Source organism: Drosophila novamexicana, unplaced genomic scaffold, assembly GCF_003285875.2.
Source record: "Drosophila novamexicana strain 15010-1031.04,08,12 unplaced genomic scaffold, DnovRS2.1 tig00002241-arrow-arrow-pilon, whole genome shotgun sequence".
NCBI lineage: Eukaryota > Metazoa > Arthropoda > Insecta > Diptera > Drosophilidae > Drosophila > Drosophila novamexicana.
The window spans coordinates 70,787-90,968 of record NW_020824963.1 but is presented as its reverse complement, the minus strand read 5'-3'; the positions used below and the strand labels follow the sequence as shown (position 1 = coordinate 90,968).

The window sequence follows — 20,182 nt, the reverse complement described above, 5'->3', positions numbered from 1 at the left end:
GCGAGCACGCAACACTCGCGGAGAAGAGCACATGTACATATAGTATTTGTATAACTACAATAAAGCAAAGGATCATTTGCTAGATAATATTTATAGCAAAAAATTCGAAGCTTTAGCTGCAAAATAATGTTTTTAGTAAATAAAATTTATTATTAATTTTTATAATTCCATTTTGCAGCACTGCAGCTAACTACTGAGCGCAGTGATGTGTTTCTTTCGTTATCGATATATCGCAACAGAATAGATATAAGTTTTTGTTAAAGTGGCAACGCTAGCTTGTTATTGTCGACCAATTTTGTTTACCAATTTGTGCAATTGTTTGTAAGAAATATTTGAAAATACTGACAGTGAATTTAAGTAATGAGTAAATTGGAAACCGATATCGAAATGTTATCGTCAGGTGGGCTATATAACTCAGATATTATAAAGACTACTGATTTATGTAATATATTAAAGATGAAATCACACCGAAGAAGAGCGGCGACGCCAAAGAAAGCGCCAAAGTGGAAGATTTAATTTCGCTTGAAACGTTGCGTGAATCGCCTGTGCAGTGGCCAGAACGCTGTAAGTACCACACATTCACACAGAATACACATTATATATACAACTTATTACGAGGCTATTTAGTTCCCGGCATGGAGGAGTTCCTCACCATGAGCGAAACACCCATACACACACCAACCGCTGACTCGGCACAGATATTGTCCAGCAATAATATGGCCTCCATCAATCGTTAGTATAGCTGTCAGCCAGTTTAAAAGACCTTAAACGATATATTGAAACCATTACAGAGTTTGCCCGCCTGCCGCCGGAACAGCTGGTCGAGAAAATTAAAGAGATGCATGACCAAATATATAAACTAGGCCTGCGTGAGTCCAAGGAAATGACGCGCGGCAAGTTGTTGGGCATCTTTGATCGCGATCGCTTAACTCGGGCGAAAGCTATGCGCAATTAACTGTGTGGACCAGCTGCAGCGACTTCTGATTTTGCATTAATTATATATAGTTGTATTTATATAAGACATATTCACATAGATATATGTTTGCGTGTGGCTATCAATACCACAATCCTAACAAATTATGTTCGTTAGCTATGCTGTCATGCTAGTCAACAATAAATAACATTTATTTTCCAATAAAGCATCAATATGGCATACATATGCGTATATATATATATATATATCTTCTGTATAGTCTACATGTAAACAAAAAGAAATCCATTTAAGGTTAGGATTTGGTACCAGGAGCTCTAGTTGAGCTTGACATGGATCATGGTAAAGAGTTCTGCGAGAAATAGAGAGAGTGATGCAAGGCACAGTATATAAATTCCGCTATGCATAACCCAGCAACTAACTCAGTTGTGTGTAAGTGTGTGTGAGTGTGTGTGCGAGTGTGTGTGCGTATGGTGTGTGTGCTAGGTGCAGGTACCATGTAGTATATATCTATATATCATCATCAAGATGTGTCTAAGCTTCAAACTCACATTTACATTTACAGCACATGGACATTTTTGTGTTTTTTTTTTTTTTTTTCAAACAAACATTCACTAATACATGTACACATACTAATACTCATGCATAGACATACATATATATGATTTGAATTTAAATCGGAGTACATCTATTCACGGTTGCCTTATAAAAAAAAAAGATGAAAAACGCATAAATGCGATGTGCAATATGTTTCATATCTTCATATTTTTATGATTTAATAAATAAGCTTAAAACCTAACCTAAAAAAAAAAAGAAAACATAACCTCAAAAAGCCTTAAATGCAATCAAATAAATAAAATGAAATAGAGGAAAAGTGCGTTGCATTACACGAATAATATACACTATTTTTGTTATATTCGCATAAAATTTGGCAACCGCGCGCCTGACCGATAGACCAGCCCCATAGCTTCAAGGTCAAGCTGTAGCTAGATTTACTCCTGCCACTGCATGGCAAAGCGCTGCTCGAACGTGATGCGATTGTAGACACCCACATCGGCCAGCTGCATGGGATCGGTGTGATAAGCAAAGCGGCGTATGTCAATCATCGCGGAATCGAACATCTCCTTCCATGTGGTCAAATCCGTGACGCTCATGTGTATGGGCAGCTGGGGATCGGGTATATCGATGGCCGCCTGCAGACGATCAAAGGCCTCGGCAACGGGGCCAACGGACAGATTCACCCAATATTCGGCCGGAAAGCGTTTATTCTCACAAAATGGCGCACCCTTGCGCATGATGAACACCAGCATGAGTATCTCGTAGCGTTCAGAGCTCTCATAGAAGCGCTTGGTGCGCGTCTTCTCCACAAAATCGATGAGCAGTATGAGCGGCGTATAGTTCTGCAGATGCATGAGCAGCTCCCGATCTGTCCACAAATAGCGACCGCCAGCGCCGCTCTTCACATTCAGCATGCTCATATTGCTGGCCAACTGATGCTGCTGATGATGCAGATGGAACTGCTGCTGCTGCTGCTGCTGGTGCTGCTGCTGGTGCTGCTGCTGATGCTGATGATGGGCAGTCCCAGTTGCGGTATTTGGACCGGAGACACCGGCAGCGACGGCAGCTGTGCTGCCAGTTGCAGACGAAGTGCTCGGAGTGGGCATGCCAGCGAGAATGCCGATGCCGCCAGTTTGTCTCAAGCAGCCAACCTCCTCAACCATGTGCTGCAGCTGCAAGCAGGCAAATGCAATTAACCCTTAAGTGGCTCTGGCTGTTGCTGTGCGCGGGGCCAACTAGGCCAAGGTCAGTCGCTGGGCCAGCGGCAGTGGGTGGGCGTGCTGTCTGGCTCCCAACTTGTTGCAATTGCACGTCTCGCAATTTATTAGTTAACTTTTTACCGATGCGTTTTTGTATATTTGATTTTTCTTTCTTTTTTTTTTTTGAATTGTTTGCTTAAGCCAATGCAAATTGTAAATGCACAAACCGAGGCCAAGTTGAGAGCAGCAGCGCTCCTTGCTGCACGTGCTGACTGGACGATTGTTGTGACGCGAGTGTGTGGCCGTGGCCAGAAATAGCCGATGGCGGCCGACAGGACCAAAGGACGAAAGGCGAACGCATCTCGGCTAAACGACATCGTCGTCTCCGGCTGTTGCGCTGTTGGCATATAGGCACATATAATATATATATTGGCATAGCAACATACAAGTTTATAGTTTAGGTTTTTGTTTTTATATCGTTTAGTCTTATCCTTGAGTTTTTGTTACTTCACGTAAATACACTTAATTATGTTTGTTGTGTTGACATGCCCTACTATGGGCAAAATAGCTTTAAGAGCATAATTCAATAAACTTTTTCTTTTTTGCTTGACATTAGTTATAACTAGATATATTAGACACTAATTTATGGGCTCCTGCAGTCGATAACAATCCGAGGCGATTTTCCATTTATCATTCTCAGCGGTTATGACAAAGGATTGCTGAAAGGTGCGCATCTGCTGTTCGGCATATTTGACCGTCCCGCTGGCCAAGATGATATACGTGGTCTGACCACCCACAGCCGGGTCAAGGATGGGCTGTGAGTCCAGCGTGGTCAGCTGATGACGCGACGACGGCAACTCCAAGAAATACCTTTCGATTGTCTCCCGCCCCTGAGCTCCATTGCCGTTCCAGCTAAAGTTGGCCGTGTCTATATACAAACGACCCATTTGCTAAAAAACGAAAATCGTAAATAGAACAAAATATATTTGTTTTGCCGGCCATGGCCGTACGTACATGGCGCCGATTATCCAAAGAGGCGTAGTATAGACGCGTAAAGTCTTCGGCCGTGCGACAGCAGGCTTCCACTTTGGCCTTGAGCTCCTAATGAAAGACAATAAGCATACAATATTTCAATTATAATTGAAATTAATTCAAAACTCACGTTGTTCATCGCGTTTACTTCTTGCCTATTCGAAATGGCCCAACCACCACCAAGTGAGAAGGGTTGCAATTGCAACGTATCGAGAAAAATAACAGCTGACACTTGAAGTTGGCTGCGCTCCGAATTCAAATTGGTGCGCCAATTCAATTAACATGAGCTGTTGAGTTTGTATGATTTCTAATAAAAATTACTAAAAACCAAAAAGTCAAGAGAATTTACTAAATATCAGTACAAGTTCGCTGTTGCCATAGGCTTTATAATAGAATTCTTTCTTTTTTTTTTTTAATGATAACATTTTCGAATCGGTAAATTGTTTAAATTATCGGCTCCTGCAGGCGATAACAATCCGAAGCGATTTTCCATTTATCATTCTCAGCGGTTATGACAAAGGATTGCTGAAAGATGCACGTCGGATGCTCAGCGTATTTGACCGTTCCGCTGCCCAGAACCATATACGTGATCTGATCGCCCACAGCCGGGTCAAGGATGGGCTGAGAATCCAGCGTTGTCAGCTGATGACGCGACGGCGGCAAGTCTAAGAACTGTTTTTCAATGGGCTCACGGCCCAGTGCGCCGTTGCCATTCCATGTTAGTTTAGCACTCTCTATATACAAACGACCCATTTGCTAAAAATCCACGAAAAACTTATACATTTGTTAAGTGCAGCAATTGCCGGCTGGCATACGTACATGGCGCCGATTGTCCAAAGAGGCGTAGTACAGACGCGTAAATTCTTCGGCTGTGCGATTGCATGCTTCGATTTTTGCCCTTAAATCCTAATAAAGTTCATGTATTAATAGTACTTACTTCAAATTTAGCACCTTACTCTGTTCATTCCGTTCGTTTTTAGGTTGACTTTGCGTATCCACTGATTTGCCGAAATTGATGACCGACAGGAAAGTTTTAAATACCTGTGCAGGCAGCAAATTGGGCTTGGTGCTCCCTTTTCCAAGGTAAATGGCAAATTTATTAGGCAAATCAATTAGAGCTGCTAAAGTACCGTTCAACCGACAACTCTTCAGGGTTTACTGTAAATGCTTTGCCTGCATTAAATTGTGATTTGTTTATGATCTGACACAACAGTTTTTGCTGCTTTTGACAAAACTATCAAGGTATTTTTGGTCGCGCACACGTTGCGCAGCACCTTGTGCTTTCGCCTTCAAGCTGAGAAGAAAGATTTCGATATATTATCGGGGCGCGCGTCAAGGCGAATAGCGATTTATCGAGCTTGCATTAATCGATATATTTCTGTTAAGCTCATCAGATAAACATGGCGTCTTACAAATTCCCATTTGGTTGATAAAACTGACGTTTTGTATATTATGATAAGTATTTTGATAAGATTTCAAATAAATACAAAGGTAAATTTACAGCTACCCGTGTTGGCATACGTACATCGCATCCAAAAAGGCGTTATTTAAGGCCGTGAAGTCCTCGGGCCTTAATATCCTAACTAATGTTATTCCATTTCACAGCCGTTTTAGCGAAATTGGCAGCACTTTTTGCGACAATAGTCCGTAATTAGAAATTCATGTAGAACTTTTGCAACTACTTCGAATGACGCATTTCTTAGCACTCAGCAGACAGTTAAAATCTTTTTAAGTTGTCTGCATACGGGTTCTCTGCTTAAAATTGATATGATTCATAGCTTATGAAAAGCTCAATGCCGTCTCAACCGATGTAATCCTTGTCAAAATTCACAAAAAAACTCACGTTATTTAAGAACAAATTGTTAATGGTTTATTGAACCCGCACTGAGAACTCACTTCGTACAACTCCTGCGACAAAATACATCAGCAGCGAAAGCTGTCAGTTTGACAAAAAGAAAATGGCGTCGATAATGGGCGCGCGTTAAAGCGAATAGCGATTAATCGACTTTGAAGCCGCTTACTCTATAGTTAACGCCGACATCTCCTCTTTTGTTCAAGCTGCTGCCCCTCCTAAGTTAAGTCTCCTCCTGCCTCCTTTACTTGAAGTGAAGTCTATGAGATATACTTGAATTCATGAGAATCGCTTAGTAGGGCTTTACACGCATGCACATATTCATACAAACATACACTCATACATAATTTATACACACATGCATATACACACATGCATACACACATACATTCACACATACATACATATACACCTTTATATCTATATACATACATACAAACATCGTACGTACAAGCATACCCACATACATATACGCATACGTACATACATGCATGCATACTTACAAGCATACATATATGCATACATGCATGCATACATGCATGCATACATGCATGCATACATATATGTATACATGGATGCATACATATATGTATACATGCAAACACCTATACAATGTTATGCATGAGCATCTTATGAGAAAATGAAAATTAGTTTGAAACAGTTTGAAAAAGTTGAAGAGTTGCTAAATCAAATCGCTGAAACATTATGTTCATTATGTTTTTATGTTGTGTTTTGAAAAATGGTTGGCCTCCGAAAACTCGCTTCTGAAATAAATTGGAAAACCGAAAACTTCAGCCATCAAATCATTTCCATCCCGAAGGGATGAATTTTGCGAAAAGTGTGAAACACGCCTCAAACAAATTTGAGCATAGGTAAACGAGGCCCGTTCCAGCCTCCTACTTAGGTCGGGATTGGGCTGCGTTTTGATCGGCAATCACGTCAGTTTATATATAGAGAGAAGATTAGTTTATTGGCTGCTTAACGCGATACAAATCGGAGGAGATTTTCCATTTATCACTCTCAGAGGTTACGAGAAAGACTTGATTGAAGGTGCACATCGGCTGCCCCGGATACTGGACGATTCCGCCGACCAGGATCGTGGTTGTCAGCTGATTCCCCACAATGGAGGCCGGCATGGGTAAGGCGTCCAGCGTTTTCAGCTCATGATGCGACGACGGCAATTCCAAGAACTTTTGTTCAATGGCATTGCGGCCATATGTGCACATGCCATTCCAGGTTAATTTCGCATTGTCCAAATAGAAATAGCCCATTTCCTGCAATAATCAACAAAATGAACTGCTGCAAGCCACGCTCGCAATTGCCGTAATACATCGCGTACGTACATCGCGCCGATTGTCCAGAAAGGCGTAGTACAAGCCCGTAAAGTCTACGGCCGTACGGCCGCACAGTTCCAGATTGGCCTTAAGCTCCTAATGACAGTTATTCACGTTGATAGCACCTCTCTTTTTCAAATTTCATTTCAAAAAACTCACGTTATTCATCGCGTTTGTATTTCACTGAGTGAGTAGGGCTCCAGTTTTCAGATTTCGGCGAGTTTCGCAGTGAAGTTGGCTGCGCTTCGATTGACATAAATGCAGTTCACAGTTACGAATACCCTTGCAGGCAGCAAATGGGGCTTTGTGTTCCCGCTAAGAGACGTTAAGGATCTGTTGAGAGATTATGCATTGAAAATAATTGTCACCTTTTAATAAAAAAAGGGTAAAAGTAATATACCCTTTTCAGTCATTTACAGTGTATTTCAGGGTATAAAAACATAAACGAAATGGAGAGTCACGCAGTGACCCATAAGAAATATTAAAGACCTGTTAAGGAACTCTGGTGTCCTGCTTTATATTGTAATCATTTACAACTTACAACAAGCTCAATGCAGCTGATGTTACGCTTGCCGAAAAAAGCAGCTCTCGTTAGTTAGCAAAGGGTTAAAGAACTAACTTCGTACAACTGCTGCGACAAAATGCGTAAGCTGTCACTGTCAGTTTGAGCAAAACAAAATGGCGTCGATAATTGGCGCGCGTCAAGGCGAATAGCGATCTATCGACTTTGCAATTATCGATATATGATTATCGATGAAATCGCATTAATTGCTTGCTGGCACAGCAATAATATTAAATTCCTATTTGCCTATCCGTTGCAATGATTAAACCAACTAGACGAGTAATGAAACATCTTTTTTAATATATTAGTAAGGAATAAAAACCTTACGCAAGGTTCACTTTTGCTTTGCTGTCAGTAAAGAATAACTGTTGAACACACTTGAACAAGTTAGTTGTTGCTATGCCTCCCTGCTGACAATAGCTTTAAAAACATCAATTTATTGACCATATATTTTTGTTGTACATCAACTGATAATCAAAGAACCTATAACAGGCGATAACAATCCGAGGTGATACTCCATTTGTTGTTCTCCTGGGCTATAACAAAGGACTGATTAAAGGCGCGCAACGGCTGCCCAACGTACAGTACAGTTCCACTGGTCATTATGATATACGTGGGCTGACCCCCCAAGGAGTAGAGGAACGGCTGAGAGTCGAGCGTTTGCAGTTCATGACGCGACGGTGGCAAGTCCAAGAATACCTTTTGGATGGCCTGACGGCCCAGTATTTCGTTGTGATTCCAGGTCAATTTAGCGCTATCTAAATAGAAATTACCCATTTTCTGCAAGAATCAAATATCATAATATGACAATAAATATGCCCATTGTTGATTGATGTATGTACGTACATCGCGTCGACTGTCAATAAAATTATAGTACAGATCCGCAAAATCATCGGTCGTCTGACAGCAGTCCTCTACTATGGAGTCTATCTCCTAATAAAAGATTTTGTTTAATAATGCTTAGCTGCCAATTTCATTTCAATGCATTGACACTCACATTGTCCAGTGTATCCATTTGTTTTCTATTTAAATGAAATCACGGAATGGGGAGAACTGCAATTTGCAGATATCGATTGACAGCTTGCAGTGAAGTTGGCTGCGCTTTAAATGACAAACGGTACCAAAGTTCGGTTCACAATTTTAAAACACATTTGCAGGCAGCAAATGGTGCGTCGAAATCCCAATTGGGTATGTTTAAGATCTGTTAAGAGATTGTCTGCAATTTGTTAGCCACCAATTAAAAATATTATGATAAATTTGGGTGAAGTTCTTTACATTCCCACATCATTTTGCTGGCAATTTAAATGCAATAGTTCTTTTCACCCACAGTGCAGAGCTCTCGTAACTGACAACACCTTTTCAAATGCACTAAGCAACCATTTCAGCTGGAATTAATCTTGTGCTATTCCAAGCGAAATATGTGCGTCTACTGAAACGTGCCGCTTATGCGATGCAGAACTTAAATGCTCTCTCGCAACCCGAAACAAACATCTAGCAAAAAGTTTAATAAGAAAATATTGAATATCTGTTGGGCTTCTCGAAAAACTGTTCAGATTTTACTGCATATGCGTATGCTGCTTAAAAATATAGTTTATAGGCCGCTTATGCCGATGTTAATCTTATCAAAACCTCACAAAACTGTCGTATTTTAGAAAAGTTAATTCAATAAACAAAGTTAATCCGCACAACTCCTGCAACAATATTATGTTGACACTGTCAGATTGAAAAAAAAAAAAAAACAAAATGGTGTCGATGATAGGCGCGCGCTAAGGCGAATAGCAAGTTATCGACTTCAGTCATCGATATATCGTTTTAAATTAAAGCTGGCATTGCACGGGCTGCGATAGTTGAGCCCTAGAAATTCATCGCACGCGGTGTAATCGTGCCGCCACTTTTAATTGCCTGCATTTAAAAAAAATACGAAGAAAAAAGTTTGTTCGTGGAACGAATGGAATCCTGATAAATGTAGCTTAGTAAAATAGACACGACTCAGACTCTTTAGCATTTATTATCGATTACAGCTGCATCGATAGCTCGATGCTGAGGACACAAATAAGGTTTGCCCAAGATAGCGGTAATTCGTTGCAACGGGCGACAAAATCCGGTAGAAACACCATAGAAACTTGCAAACACATATGCATATGTATATTATATTTGTGTATAAGGACTACACTAGACATTACCACGTGATACAATTTGAAACGAACAAAAAGAAAAATAGTTACCGAAACGTTGATCAATAACGAATCAGGTTGGTTATGGGAAAGGAGCGACGCAAACTCATGCACTTCTCACGATCGATGAACAAGGCGTTGACCTTGTTGCGCAGATCCTCCTCCAGGATGCAGCGGGTCTTTAGCAAAGATTGATGGGTGGCCTCCGCCTGCTGCAGCTTATGATGTAGCACATCGACAGTGCCTTGCAAGTCCTGCACCTCCAGCACAAGGCGATCGTGTGCAGTGTCCCTGGACGAGAATACGGCAGGTGAGCGCCAGCATACACAGCTAAACATGAATTAATTCACAACTTACTTGCACAGCTCCATGCCCTCACGATGAGAGCGCGCCTCGAGGCGAGTCTGCGCCACCTTAAGCGGATTCGATTTGTCCTGTATGGCCTTCTGCAGCAGAAATAGATGTTTCTCCATATCGAACAGCTCCTGCTGCACTTTCTGTAGATGCATCTGTACGCGACTCTTCGCGCCGGCCATTTCCTGGGCGCGCCTATCCAGCGCATTGTTCGTATTGTTCCAGAAGTCCCAGACAGAGGAGGCCACGGCATTGACCACGTTCTGTGAGTCGCTGCGCAGCTGCGACAACTTGGCGCGTTCCGCCTGCGAACTGAATTCGAATGCCATTGATAGGCATTATATGGGAAAATGGAAAATAAAATGTCATCTCTTACCGCTTGACATGCTCACTGCTGGCCAGTGCCCAGGAGTCCTGGGTGCTGACAGTCGGATCGTACTTCTCGATGCCACCGTAATAGGTGATGCCGCGACTAAAGTTGTTCAGGCGATGGCACATGGAGTCAATGCCCATGGTGGACTCCTTTTGTGTTACATCGATTTCCAGCAAATGCTGGGCGCCACGGCAGTCGATCGCCTGCTTGGCAATCTTCTCGTGCAGCTCCTTGAGGCGATCACGCGAATTGCGCAAATGATTGATCTCCAGCAGTAGCGCCTTCTCCACATTATCATGCACCTTCTCCATGCCCTGGCGTCCCTCGCGATGGAATAGACACTCCTGGGCGATGTGCAGCGGTATCTCCAGGTCCAGCATCGCCTTGCCGCACTGCCGCTGCAGCTCATTGATGCCGGACATCTCGCCAATCAACTTCTCCAGCTCGGCATTTAGCTCGTTGCGCCAAAATGTCAAATCCGTAATGCGTTCACCCAAACGACGTCCGGCGTCCCGCTGGCCCATCGATGCCGTCTCGTCCGTCTCGCGCATCAGACGCACTGCATCATTGCGCATGCGCTCCGACATGTTGCTACGCTACAGTTGAGTGGACAGCATTCCATATAGACATCGAAATTTTACTCACCGATTCGTGTTGGATTCGCCGTAGATGCCCAGATTATTGTTGTGCCACTCGTTGTTGGTGTAGCGCGTGTAGAGTGCGGCACGTGCCGCATGCTGTGGATTGCGCTCGAATCCGGTAACAAGATTCGGAAATATCATGCCCTCCGTTTTCATGCCCTGCGGCACAAAGCATGGCTGCGTCATCTGATTGGTAACCGGCTGCTCCGGCATATGCTTCACCTCGATCATCTCGAATGCCATTTTGGGCCGCCACGGATGCCGCTGCGTTGTCTCATAGGAGGCGGCCAGGCGAGATGGCACCGTCGCACCACTGATGGGCTCCATGCAGGGCGGCGCACCCGCATGGCTCCATGGCTGCAATTGAGAATACATGACGCCCTGTGTCGGCAACGCAGTGTTTCCATCGTGCTGGTTCGACATTATTGCTGCTGTGCTTGATACTCCGAAAATTTTAACTACTTGGAATTTAGTGCAACTACTTTAAAGATAAAATAAAAAAAAAAAAAAATTACGGCGCGAAAAAAAATTCCTACACGATATGAAGTTGTGCGAGATTGTAAGATAACTAAATAATACAAATATACTTAGCATTAGATAATAAATCAGAGCCTACTGCTGTACATATTGCATTAATCAATGTTCTTTTTATGTCCTTAGTGCGTGCCTGGTGCTGGTCAGATATGATAGGTTGATAGATGATACATATGATTCCATGAGATTGCGATGATCCTTGCGCTCTTTGTACTCGTTCATGTCCGCTGTGGGCCATTTATCAAGCAGATTATCCTTGACCAAACGATGATCAAATTTGCGATTTTCAAGATATAAGTGCTTTTGATTTTTGGTAATCTCATGACCCTTCAGTGGTGCCATTGCATCCAATAGGTTTTGTGCTTGATCACTCACAATGGGCACACTTGAGCGCAATAGCAGATTCTTGAGTGTTTCGGGCGCCTTCTGTGGATTTGGATTTCGTTGCCTTGATAAATTATCCTCGGTCGCCCAGCAGAGCATTTGCAAATAATGGCCTATGCACTGACAGCCAGTATGGTAACTGTAGTTTAACACTGAAATTCCGCAACTAAAGACGACGCATTGTTGGCTATTGACTTTATTATTGATTTAACTTGGCTTGGTAACTAAGTACCCGCTGTGGTTGTTGATAGCCTGCCTTTTGTAAAATCAATGGCATTGAGTGTATTGTGCTATGCTTTAAGTTCAATGTCCAACTTAACGACAAGCAAAATTAGGGCAGACAACTACTTATTTTACTTACATATTCATAAGAGCAAATGAGTCGTTAATTTGCAGTTTGAATGCAGCGCCAAAATGGAGTGAATTAATATCGATATATCAACATCGATATATTGATCGTGTTTCTTGAATTAAAAAATAAAAACACAATTACTTAAAATTTGAGAATATTTCATAATTGTTTGAAAATTAAACACAAAATACACTAAAAAAAATTAGATATGTCGGATATTTGAAGACATATTTAAAAAGCATAACAAATTGATTTTCCATATATGTGTTAACACAATTAATCGTTAGGGCAGGCACATCCTCATGGATTCGTGTCACGCACGGCATGCCGCAGTGTGAGTGTATACACATGACTAACACACAGATGTGCGATGTGCCCCACGACGAACACGGTCAACGTTAAAAAAAAAAAAACAGTAGACAACACTTGCAAATCGAAACGAAACGCTGGCTGAAAGAAAGCAGGCGAAGGCAACCCAATCAAATCACATACGAATGTGACAGTCTACACAGTTCGAATACTACGGGTTTGATTGAGCGATTTGCACAACACGCGAATAATATTTAAAATAGCGGAGTACGACCAAATTCGATGCCATGAGCGCCAACAAACCAAGCGAGGCGCTTACAGCGGCAACAATAACAACAGCAACAACAGCGTCAAGTGCGGCCGCCAGCGAGGCGGATGCCGAAACATCGGATGCCGCCACAGGAACAGCGGCTGCCATTGCGACTGACGACTCTGGCACACTGGAGGCTGAGGAGAGGTTGGCCGAACTGAATCAGTTTATCGGCGAGCTGCAGGAGAAGATCGACGCAAAGCGTCAGCTGCGCCAGCAGAATGCCAACTTTGAGCTGCCCGGCGATGAGTATTTTGCGCGCCTTGACTCTAGCCTAAAGAAGAATACGGCATTTGTGAAGAAGCTGAAAGTCTTTACGAGCACACAGCTGGAGGCGCTGCTGCGCGAACTCTCCGCTTTGAATCTAAGCAAATATATTTCCGAAATATGTGCTGCACTGGCCGAGGCCAAGCTCAAGATGACAGATGTGCCCGCTGTGGTTACATTGGCCTCCAAGCTGCACTGCACCTACGCGGACTTCAATACGCAGTTTCTCGAGGCATGGCAGAAGGCACTTAATATCAAGGCTACCGAGAAGATAAGCAATCCGAGTAAATTGCGCGTGGATTTGCGTCTGTTCGCCGAGCTGGTCAGCTCTGGTGTCATCCAGATGAAGCCGGGCTTGGCGCTGCTGGGCATGGTGCTGGTGCAGCTGATAGCCCAGGACAAGGATGATCATAGTAACTTTTCCATAATATTATCGTTTTGCCGCCATTGCGGCGAGGAATATGCTGGGCTGGTGCCACAAAAGATGCAACAGCTGGCCAACAAATATCAGGTGGAGGTGCCGAAATCGGATTTTCTGAGCGCCGACAAGCAGCTAAATCTACGCACCATGCTCAAGGGCTATTTTAAGGCGCTCTGCAAGCACGTACTGGCCGAGCAGGCCGCATTGATGAACATGACCAAAAACATACGCCGCACCATGGAGTGCAAGGGTGAAATAAGCCAGGAGAAACGCGAGAAATGTGAACTGATGCAGGCGAGCTTTGACAAGCTGCTCGCCTCGGCCCAATCGCTGTCGGAGCTGTTGGGCGAACCGCTGCCGGAGCTGACCAAAGAATCCGAATGCTGCAATCCGGGCACTGTCATTGACAATATGCTGGACAGCGCCGCCTTTGGCACACTGGATCCCTGGGGCGATGAGGAGACGCGCGCTTTCTACACTGATTTGCCCGATTTGCGTCAGTTTCTGCCCAACTTTTCGGCACCCAAAGTCGATCTGGAGACACTAGAAGAGCCCAGCGAGCTGACCGAGGAGGCCATCGATGCCAATATCGATGCGGAACTGGACATGGATGATCCGCCCTCAACGGCCAGCGACACGGCCCTCGACAAGGAGCAGGAGGAGCAGCCAACAGCTGCCACGCCCACGGCAGAGGCAGCTGCTACCGCCGGAGCTGCAGCTACTGCACCCGCTGTGCTGATTGACAAGAAAATGGGCAGCGCACTCATGGAACTGGGTCGCCAGCAGCAGCAGCAACAACAACAACAGCAAACGGTGAGTAGGCCATCAATATAGAGCCCTAATCAAGTTTAAGATAGATGCATCTCTCAACCCATTAAGTATATATATTCTGGAGCAGTATCAACAACCGAAGCGATCAATCTGTCTGTCTGTCTGCAAACTAGTCGCTTAGTCTTAAGGCTATGAGAAAGCTATATCATTTGCACGAAATAGGAACGATCGGTCGATAGGCCAGTTAGATTCATGTTAAGCACAATTAAGATTCCGCTCCAATCGGAATACTCCTATTTAAAAAGTATAGCTTGTGCTCATGTAAAAACCTCGTTTTTTTTTTTCATCAATCTAAACTAATTCACCGCAACGCGTGGAAAATGTGTGAAATGTACAGTATTTGGTGTAAACTAGCGAAAGTTAAAAGTTAATATTGGATGCGTTTGACTACTTTTTGGATAATCCACTGTAACAGCCGAAAAATGGGTGGAAAAGGAAGGGGGACACGTTCGAATTTTAATAATATAACACATCTCTCTCTTTCTCTCACTCTCTCTCTCTCTCTTTCTCTGTCTCTCTCTCTCTCTCTCTCTCTGACTGATCCCATGCAGCAGCAACAACAACAGGCACAATCGCAGAGCCAACAGCTGCGCCAGCAATTCGACGTGTTCCTCCTGAATCTATTCAATTGCGTTAACAAGGAGCTTATCGATTCGGCGGCAATAGAATTTCTGCTCAATTATAATACAAAGCATCAGCGCAAGAAGCTAACCAAGACGATTTTTAGCGTGCAGCGTACGCGGCTCGATATATTGCCATATCTGTCGCGATTTGTGGCAATTGTGCATATGTGCAATACGGACGTGGCTGCCGATCTGTCCGATTTGCTGCGCAAGGAATTCAAATGGCATATACGCAAGAAGAACCAACTGAATATTGAGTCAAAGCTGAAGATTGTCCGCTTCATTGGCGAACTGGTCAAGTTTGGGCTGTTCAAGAAATTCGATGCCCTCGGCTGCCTGAAGATGCTGTTGCGCGACTTTATACACCATCACATCGAGATGGCGTGCGCCTTTGTGGAGGTCAGCGGTGTCTATCTATACAATTGCCGTGATTCGCGGCTCTTGATGAACGTTTTTCTCGACCAAATGCTACGCATGAAGACGGCAACCGCCATGGATTCACGTCATGCGGCACAAATCGAGAGCGTCTATTATTTGGTTAAGCCGCCAGAATCGGCTAAGCGCGAGATGACACCGCGTCCGCCCATGCATGAGTATATACGACATCTGATCTTTGAGGAGCTGTGCAAACAGAATGTCGAGCGTTGCATCAAAATGCTGCGACGCATCAATTGGCAGGATCCGGAGATAAGCAGCTATGCCATCAAATGTCTCAGCAAGGCATATCTGTTGCGCTTTCCGCTCATACGCTGCCTGGCCGATCTGGTCTCTGGGCTGAGCTCGTATCAGCCGCGCGCTGTCACCATTGTCATTGACAACGTGTTTGAGGATATACGCGCCGGACTGGAGATACACTCGCCCAAGATGTCGCAGCGTCGCATCGCCATGGCCAAATATCTGGGCGAGATGTATAACTATAAGCTGGTCGAGTCAACACATATACTTAATACACTGTATTCGATAATATCGCTCGGCGTGACATTGGATCAGTCTGTGATCTCGCCGCTGGATCCGCCCGAGAGTCTGTTTCGCCTTAAGCTGGCCTGCATGCTGCTGGACACCTGTGGCCCCTACTTTACCAGCCAGGCCACGCGCAAAAAGTAAGTCCCGTCAATATTTCTTCACCCATAATTTAAACCTAATTCCAACTTATTTTGAATTCTCTTCACAGATTGGACTACTTTTTGGTGTTCTTTCAGCACTATTATTGGCACAAGAAATCGCATCCGGTATTCAGCAAATCGGAGAACACCTCGGATCTGTTTCCCATTCTCGTCGATCACACCTATCGCGACTGTTTGGCCGGCGTGCGACCCAAGCTCAAGCTGTATAAGAATCTGGAGCAGGCCAAGGAGGCCATTGATCAGCTACAGGAGCAACTGTATCCGCAGCTTAAGGCCAGCAATAATGCCCAGGATGCCAGCCTGACGACCATTAGCGAAATCAACGAATTGGACGAAGGCGTAAGTTGCATGGACAAAGTTTTAATGACCGTTCCAAAGATTCGATCGATACTTAATGTTTCCGCGTTTCAATTACGTTTAGGTAACGGATGATTCTGCTGGCTCATCGAATGATCAGCGCGAACGTCAGGCCGCTGGTGGCTCGGAGGCCGATCAGGCGAACGATTGGACTGAATATGAGGCGGAGCCAGCGCCGCCGCCACCGCCGCCAGAGAAATCCAAAGAGGATCTTGAATTTGAGCAAATGTACGAAAAGATGACCAGCGATTCGTATCAGGAGCGTCTCAAGGAGCCGCCACTCAAAGCCACCAACAAAGATATACCTGTGCCCATGATGGCACGCCTGCAAAAGAAATCCTACGATCAGATAATGGGCAACAACGTGCCACAGATCTCAAAGGGCTGCGCCAACGCTGCCGCCGCGTCTGCCGCCAATGCCAATGCCCACGCCCATGCCCATGCCTCGGATAGCGCCAACAATTTACCAGCTAACGCAGCCGCATGCAGCGATACGCCCGCCGCAGAGGGTGGTGGCAGCGGCGGCGGCGGCAGCGGCAGCAAGGGCAGCGGTGCCGTATCCTTTGTGCTGATGGTGCGCGGCAATAAGGGCGGCAAGCAGCAGTTCAAGTCATTTGTGGCCCCATCGGACTCACAGCTGGCCATCAATCTAAGGCTTCAGGAGCAGAAGACGCGAGAGGAGAAAGAGAAAGTGAAACGCCTTACGCTAAACATAACCGAACGCATCGAGGAGGAGGATTATCAGGAGTCGCTGCTGCCGCTGCAACAGCGCAACTTTACACAGAGCTATTACCAGAAGCCCAACAAGCACAAGTTCAAGCATCAGAAGGGTGCACCCGACGCAGATTTGATCTTTCACTAAGTGTCACCTGTTACCAGTTACCTGGTTGCCAAAGCGTTATCAAACAGACCAACAAACAGCGACTGTCTGCCCAACGCCTGCCTGCCCGATCGAACGACCGCCCGCCCGCCCGACCGCCCGCCTGCCTGCCTGTCTGCTCAGACGCTCCAAGAGCAATCAATGCAAAGATATCTCTATGTATGTCCAGAGCCATAGACTGGCGTTCACAAGATGCCTTCAATTGCATATGGGCAGACGGAATAGCCAATGCCCAACTATGTCTGTGTACCCATCGTTAGCTCCTTTATATTGTTGTGGAACGTACTTAAGTTGGAGTGTTCTAATCACGCCAAGGCGTCTATGGCGAGCCTAAGCTCACACACTTACATACACACACACACACACACACAAATGTGTATATATATAAATATACATATATATATGTGTATCTCTCTATATGTATATTTATATACATGTATATGTATATATATATATGTACGGCTAACATGTGTTATTCATAATTCTATGGTTATGTACATAGACTTATAAAGATTTTATAATTGTGTAGATAATAGCAGCGCCCAGACTTGTTGAGAAAACATATTTTGTTTTTTTATTCAATAAACAAAACCCAAAAATCAAATAATTTTCACGAAACATCATTAACTCAACTCTCTTCTCTGTTCATAAAAAAACTATCAAATATTAGCCCAAAAAAAAAACAGGTCTTATTCTCGTTAACATGGACGACTCTTAAAAGTTATTGGTTTTTATCTTTACGATGAATTTAACAAAAAGGAACTCGCAAGTTCTTCTCCGAAGAACACTTCCTAAATATTATCAATCACAACAGGTATTATGATTGTTCAGTTGAGCGACTAGTAAAAAATATAAATTATTTCATTTCAACGAGGAAGAAAACAAACTAGAACTAATGCATTTCGCTCACAAACAGTTCTTAGAGATCTTGACAAGAAGAAAAGCTTACTTAACAAAAATAAACTCGCAAGTTCTGCAGCATTTCTCTAAGAGCACTTTCACAAACAGTTTTCAAATATGATCAGGCACAATAACAGCTACTTTAGATAAATTTTAGTTTAAACTTAACAATGATTTCGAGTTTTCATGGCAATCCATAATGCTTGAGCATACTTAAACCTAATTGATTTAATTGAAACTTGTCTTAAACAGTTCTTAAGTGCTACGAAACAAGTTGCTTTGGAGATAGAATTCATTTGATATTAAGAACGTAAACTCAAGGCTTCTATAGTTCTGCGTAATACTCAATTAGGCATCGAGACCTTACAACAAATTGTTAAATTCTCAATTAAAACTTAGGTTTAAATCTCATCTCAGATTCTTTTAGTCTAGATTTGATATAGCATTTTATAACTATGGATTAGTCTGCTCGATTGCTTGGTAGGAACTGTAGGGTATGTGTCGTGGCATATGCGTCACAATTGTCCAGCAGGGTCAGCGGCTGGCGTCTGCGTATTCGTAGTCCTGGACTCGGTGTGGAGCAGCCTGGCCCAGTCTTCGAGTTTATGCCCCACACTCTGCGATGGAGTTTGTGTCAATTGTTTATCAATGAGCATTGCATCCATTGCCCAATCTACATTATGGTTATTTTCCAGCTCCTCGTTCGGCTTCTTTATCAGCTGTTTATCAATGGCAATTGATGCGGTATTAAGAAGCAGGGCTTCGAGTACCCAGTTATCAATCTTGTTCTCCAGCTCTTGGATTTGGGCTCGTGTCAACTGTGCATTAATGTCAAATGACTCGGTGTTAAGGAGCGTGGCATCTATTGCCCAATCTTCTAGCTGTTGGTTTGGCGTCTGTGTCAGCTGCATATCTTTGGTAATTGACTCGGCCTTGAGAGGCATGTCATTGTCCAGCTCTTGGGTTGACTGTGCATCAATGGACATGGACTCGATATTAAGTAGCATGGCATCGAGTGCCCAATCTTCATCATTGCTCGCCAGCTCAGGAGTTGGCGTCTGCATCAACTGTGTATCGATGGACATTGATAGGCTATTGATGTGCATGGCATCCAGTGCGCAGACCTCATTATTAAGCTCCAACGTCTCCGAATGATACAATTGCGAATCACCAATATCGCTGACACTGAGCGGAGCATCGTCCTCTGGCCGCGTTTCCTGCAGAGCTGCCGATTCGCTGTACTTTTGCTTGCAGCGCCAACGATCGAGCCGGCAGTTATTATCTTTCTTCAGCTGGCAGCTGCGTATGTGATTGCATTTGGCTATTTCGTCGTCCGTATAGGGCACTACCTCACGCCTGTGCACAGCCCTGATCAACATGGCATTGATGTAGCTATCGGAACGCTTGGCCAGACGATCCTTACGCGGCAGTCGCCGCTTGGCGTCCCACACACAATTGAACAGCGTCATATTAACGCGCAGCTTGGTTCGGCGGCATAACATGTTCACCTCGGCGGCACTGTGCTTTCGTCTCAAATCGCTGTTCTTGATTTTCTATGGAAATTGAGTTTCGTGTTGAACTAGCGCGATCTTTGTATTGATTTCTTTTTTTTTGTCGTACTTACGAGTGCCGCATACATTTGCTTTAAGCGTTGCTTGTCATCTGCATCGACTGCCAGGCTTAATATCTTTTCTTCTTCCTCATTTTGATAGTTAATCAGCGCCCGTGTCAAGCTATGCGGCATATATTGCAGCATCCTGACATACATATGTTAAAAAGTAACTGTAAATGTAAAGCACACAGTATTAAGCTCTGTTGCTTGCCGCTCAATAAGCATATTTTCTGGTATTTTCTTCCGCTGCATACAGCGGTCACACTGT

The 20,182-nt window shown here is 44.0% G+C and overlaps 9 protein-coding genes across 13 annotated transcripts; 2 read left to right on the top strand and 7 right to left on the bottom strand.

The window, feature by feature from the left end:
• Positions 1 to 262: 262 nt before the first annotated feature.
• On the top strand, positions 263 to 1,482 carry LOC115769053 (protein lin-52 homolog). 2 transcript variants are annotated; one of them, XM_030713765.1, is made up of 4 exons: positions 263 to 400; positions 457 to 564; positions 619 to 732; positions 792 to 1,482. In XM_030713765.1, exons 1-4 carry the CDS (start codon positions 361 to 363, stop codon positions 953 to 955), a joined length of 426 nt encoding a protein of 141 aa, XP_030569625.1. In that variant the 5' UTR covers positions 263 to 360; the 3' UTR covers positions 956 to 1,482. The 2 variants fall into 2 exon arrangements, with proteins under 2 accessions (XP_030569625.1, XP_030569626.1); XM_030713766.1 differs by having other exon boundaries at positions 269 to 400; positions 628 to 732; positions 792 to 1,475.
• Positions 1,483 to 1,741: 259 nt separating this feature from the next.
• On the bottom strand, positions 1,742 to 3,019 carry LOC115769056 (high mobility group protein DSP1). The gene has a single exon (XM_030713769.1). It carries the CDS (start codon positions 2,650 to 2,652, stop codon positions 1,924 to 1,926), a length of 729 nt encoding a protein of 242 aa, XP_030569629.1. The 5' UTR covers positions 2,653 to 3,019; the 3' UTR covers positions 1,742 to 1,923.
• Positions 3,020 to 3,146: 127 nt separating this feature from the next.
• Positions 3,147 to 3,898, bottom strand: LOC115769051 (NTF2-related export protein-like). Its single transcript, XM_030713761.1, has 3 exons — positions 3,851 to 3,898; positions 3,703 to 3,789; positions 3,147 to 3,638 (listed from the first exon to the last, which is right to left on the bottom strand). Exons 1-3 carry the CDS (start codon positions 3,857 to 3,859, stop codon positions 3,327 to 3,329), a joined length of 408 nt encoding a protein of 135 aa, XP_030569621.1. The 5' UTR covers positions 3,860 to 3,898; the 3' UTR covers positions 3,147 to 3,326.
• A 189-nt stretch (positions 3,899 to 4,087) lies between these two features.
• On the bottom strand, positions 4,088 to 5,692 carry LOC115769048 (NTF2-related export protein-like). 2 transcript variants are annotated; one of them, XM_030713759.1, is made up of 5 exons: positions 5,617 to 5,692; positions 5,246 to 5,536; positions 4,677 to 5,155; positions 4,540 to 4,626; positions 4,088 to 4,476 (listed from the first exon to the last, which is right to left on the bottom strand). In XM_030713759.1, exons 3-5 carry the CDS (start codon positions 4,683 to 4,685, stop codon positions 4,165 to 4,167), a joined length of 408 nt encoding a protein of 135 aa, XP_030569619.1. In that variant the 5' UTR covers positions 4,686 to 5,155; positions 5,246 to 5,536; positions 5,617 to 5,692; the 3' UTR covers positions 4,088 to 4,164. The 2 variants fall into 2 exon arrangements, with proteins under 2 accessions (XP_030569619.1, XP_030569618.1); XM_030713758.1 differs by having other exon boundaries at positions 4,677 to 5,536.
• An 842-nt stretch (positions 5,693 to 6,534) lies between these two features.
• LOC115769062 (NTF2-related export protein-like) lies at positions 6,535 to 7,496 on the bottom strand. Its single transcript, XM_030713776.1, has 4 exons — positions 7,448 to 7,496; positions 7,066 to 7,221; positions 6,916 to 7,002; positions 6,535 to 6,846 (listed from the first exon to the last, which is right to left on the bottom strand). The coding sequence occupies exons 2-4, from the start codon at positions 7,072 to 7,074 to the stop codon at positions 6,535 to 6,537; spliced, it is 408 nt and encodes a 135-aa protein (XP_030569636.1). The 5' UTR covers positions 7,075 to 7,221; positions 7,448 to 7,496.
• Positions 7,497 to 7,860: 364 nt separating this feature from the next.
• On the bottom strand, positions 7,861 to 9,127 carry LOC115769050 (NTF2-related export protein-like). The gene is made up of 3 exons (XM_030713760.1): positions 8,466 to 9,127; positions 8,315 to 8,401; positions 7,861 to 8,248 (listed from the first exon to the last, which is right to left on the bottom strand). The coding sequence occupies exons 1-3, from the start codon at positions 8,481 to 8,483 to the stop codon at positions 7,952 to 7,954; spliced, it is 402 nt and encodes a 133-aa protein (XP_030569620.1). The 5' UTR covers positions 8,484 to 9,127; the 3' UTR covers positions 7,861 to 7,951.
• A 484-nt stretch (positions 9,128 to 9,611) lies between these two features.
• On the bottom strand, positions 9,612 to 11,539 carry LOC115769064 (tektin-3-like). Its single transcript, XM_030713777.1, has 4 exons — positions 11,015 to 11,539; positions 10,373 to 10,960; positions 10,000 to 10,308; positions 9,612 to 9,933 (listed from the first exon to the last, which is right to left on the bottom strand). The coding sequence occupies exons 1-4, from the start codon at positions 11,431 to 11,433 to the stop codon at positions 9,705 to 9,707; spliced, it is 1,545 nt and encodes a 514-aa protein (XP_030569637.1). The 5' UTR covers positions 11,434 to 11,539; the 3' UTR covers positions 9,612 to 9,704.
• A 1,156-nt stretch (positions 11,540 to 12,695) lies between these two features.
• LOC115769052 (regulator of nonsense transcripts 2) lies at positions 12,696 to 17,803 on the top strand. 2 transcript variants are annotated; one of them, XM_030713764.1, is made up of 4 exons: positions 12,696 to 14,400; positions 14,973 to 16,141; positions 16,213 to 16,504; positions 16,587 to 17,803. In XM_030713764.1, the coding sequence occupies exons 1-4, from the start codon at positions 12,877 to 12,879 to the stop codon at positions 17,382 to 17,384; spliced, it is 3,783 nt and encodes a 1,260-aa protein (XP_030569624.1). In that variant the 5' UTR covers positions 12,696 to 12,876; the 3' UTR covers positions 17,385 to 17,803. The 2 variants fall into 2 exon arrangements, with proteins under 2 accessions (XP_030569624.1, XP_030569622.1); XM_030713762.1 differs by having other exon boundaries at positions 14,970 to 16,141.
• Positions 17,804 to 18,049: 246 nt separating this feature from the next.
• On the bottom strand, positions 18,050 to 20,004 carry LOC115769047 (telomere-binding protein cav-like). Of its 2 annotated transcripts, none has more exons than XM_030713756.1 (2): positions 19,927 to 20,004; positions 18,050 to 19,855 (listed from the first exon to the last, which is right to left on the bottom strand). In XM_030713756.1, exons 1-2 carry the CDS (start codon positions 19,939 to 19,941, stop codon positions 18,818 to 18,820), a joined length of 1,053 nt encoding a protein of 350 aa, XP_030569616.1. In that variant the 5' UTR covers positions 19,942 to 20,004; the 3' UTR covers positions 18,050 to 18,817. The 2 variants fall into 2 exon arrangements, with proteins under 2 accessions (XP_030569616.1, XP_030569617.1); XM_030713757.1 differs by having other exon boundaries at positions 19,923 to 19,938.
• Positions 20,005 to 20,182: the final 178 nt, after the last annotated feature.

Bases quoted from the DNA above. Each gene is read 5' to 3' on its own strand.
- LOC115769053 (XM_030713765.1), top strand. From the start codon at position 361: ATGAGTAAATTGGAAACCGATATCGAAATGTTATCGTCAG. The intron at 401-456 runs GTGGGCTATATA...AATATATTAAAG, and splicing joins TATCGAAATGTTATCGTCAG to ATGAAATCACACCGAAGAAG. The intron at 733-791 runs GTTAGTATAGCT...AAACCATTACAG, and splicing joins TAATATGGCCTCCATCAATC to AGTTTGCCCGCCTGCCGCCG.
- LOC115769056 (XM_030713769.1), bottom strand. From the start codon at position 2,652: ATGGTTGAGGAGGTTGGCTGCTTGAGACAAACTGGCGGCATCGGCATT.
- LOC115769051 (XM_030713761.1), bottom strand. The intron at 3,639-3,702 runs GTACGTACGGCC...TTCGTTTTTTAG, and splicing joins CTTTGGATAATCGGCGCCAT to CAAATGGGTCGTTTGTATAT.
- LOC115769048 (XM_030713758.1), bottom strand. The intron at 4,477-4,539 runs GTACGTATGCCA...GTGGATTTTTAG, and splicing joins CTTTGGACAATCGGCGCCAT to CAAATGGGTCGTTTGTATAT.
- LOC115769062 (XM_030713776.1), bottom strand. The intron at 6,847-6,915 runs GTACGTACGCGA...TGATTATTGCAG, and splicing joins TTCTGGACAATCGGCGCGAT to GAAATGGGCTATTTCTATTT.
- LOC115769050 (XM_030713760.1), bottom strand. The intron at 8,249-8,314 runs GTACGTACATAC...TGATTCTTGCAG, and splicing joins TTATTGACAGTCGACGCGAT to AAAATGGGTAATTTCTATTT.
- LOC115769064 (XM_030713777.1), bottom strand. From the start codon at position 11,433: ATGTCGAACCAGCACGATGGAAACACTGCGTTGCCGACACAGGGCGTC. The intron at 10,961-11,014 runs GTGAGTAAAATT...ACTGTAGCGTAG, and splicing joins GGCGAATCCAACACGAATCG to CAACATGTCGGAGCGCATGC. The intron at 9,934-9,999 runs GTAAGTTGTGAA...ATTCTCGTCCAG, and splicing joins GAGGGCATGGAGCTGTGCAA to GGACACTGCACACGATCGCC.
- LOC115769052 (XM_030713762.1), top strand. From the start codon at position 12,877: ATGAGCGCCAACAAACCAAGCGAGGCGCTTACAGCGGCAACAATAACA. The intron at 16,142-16,212 runs GTAAGTCCCGTC...TTCTCTTCACAG, and splicing joins AGCCAGGCCACGCGCAAAAA to ATTGGACTACTTTTTGGTGT. The intron at 16,505-16,586 runs GTAAGTTGCATG...AATTACGTTTAG, and splicing joins TCAACGAATTGGACGAAGGC to GTAACGGATGATTCTGCTGG.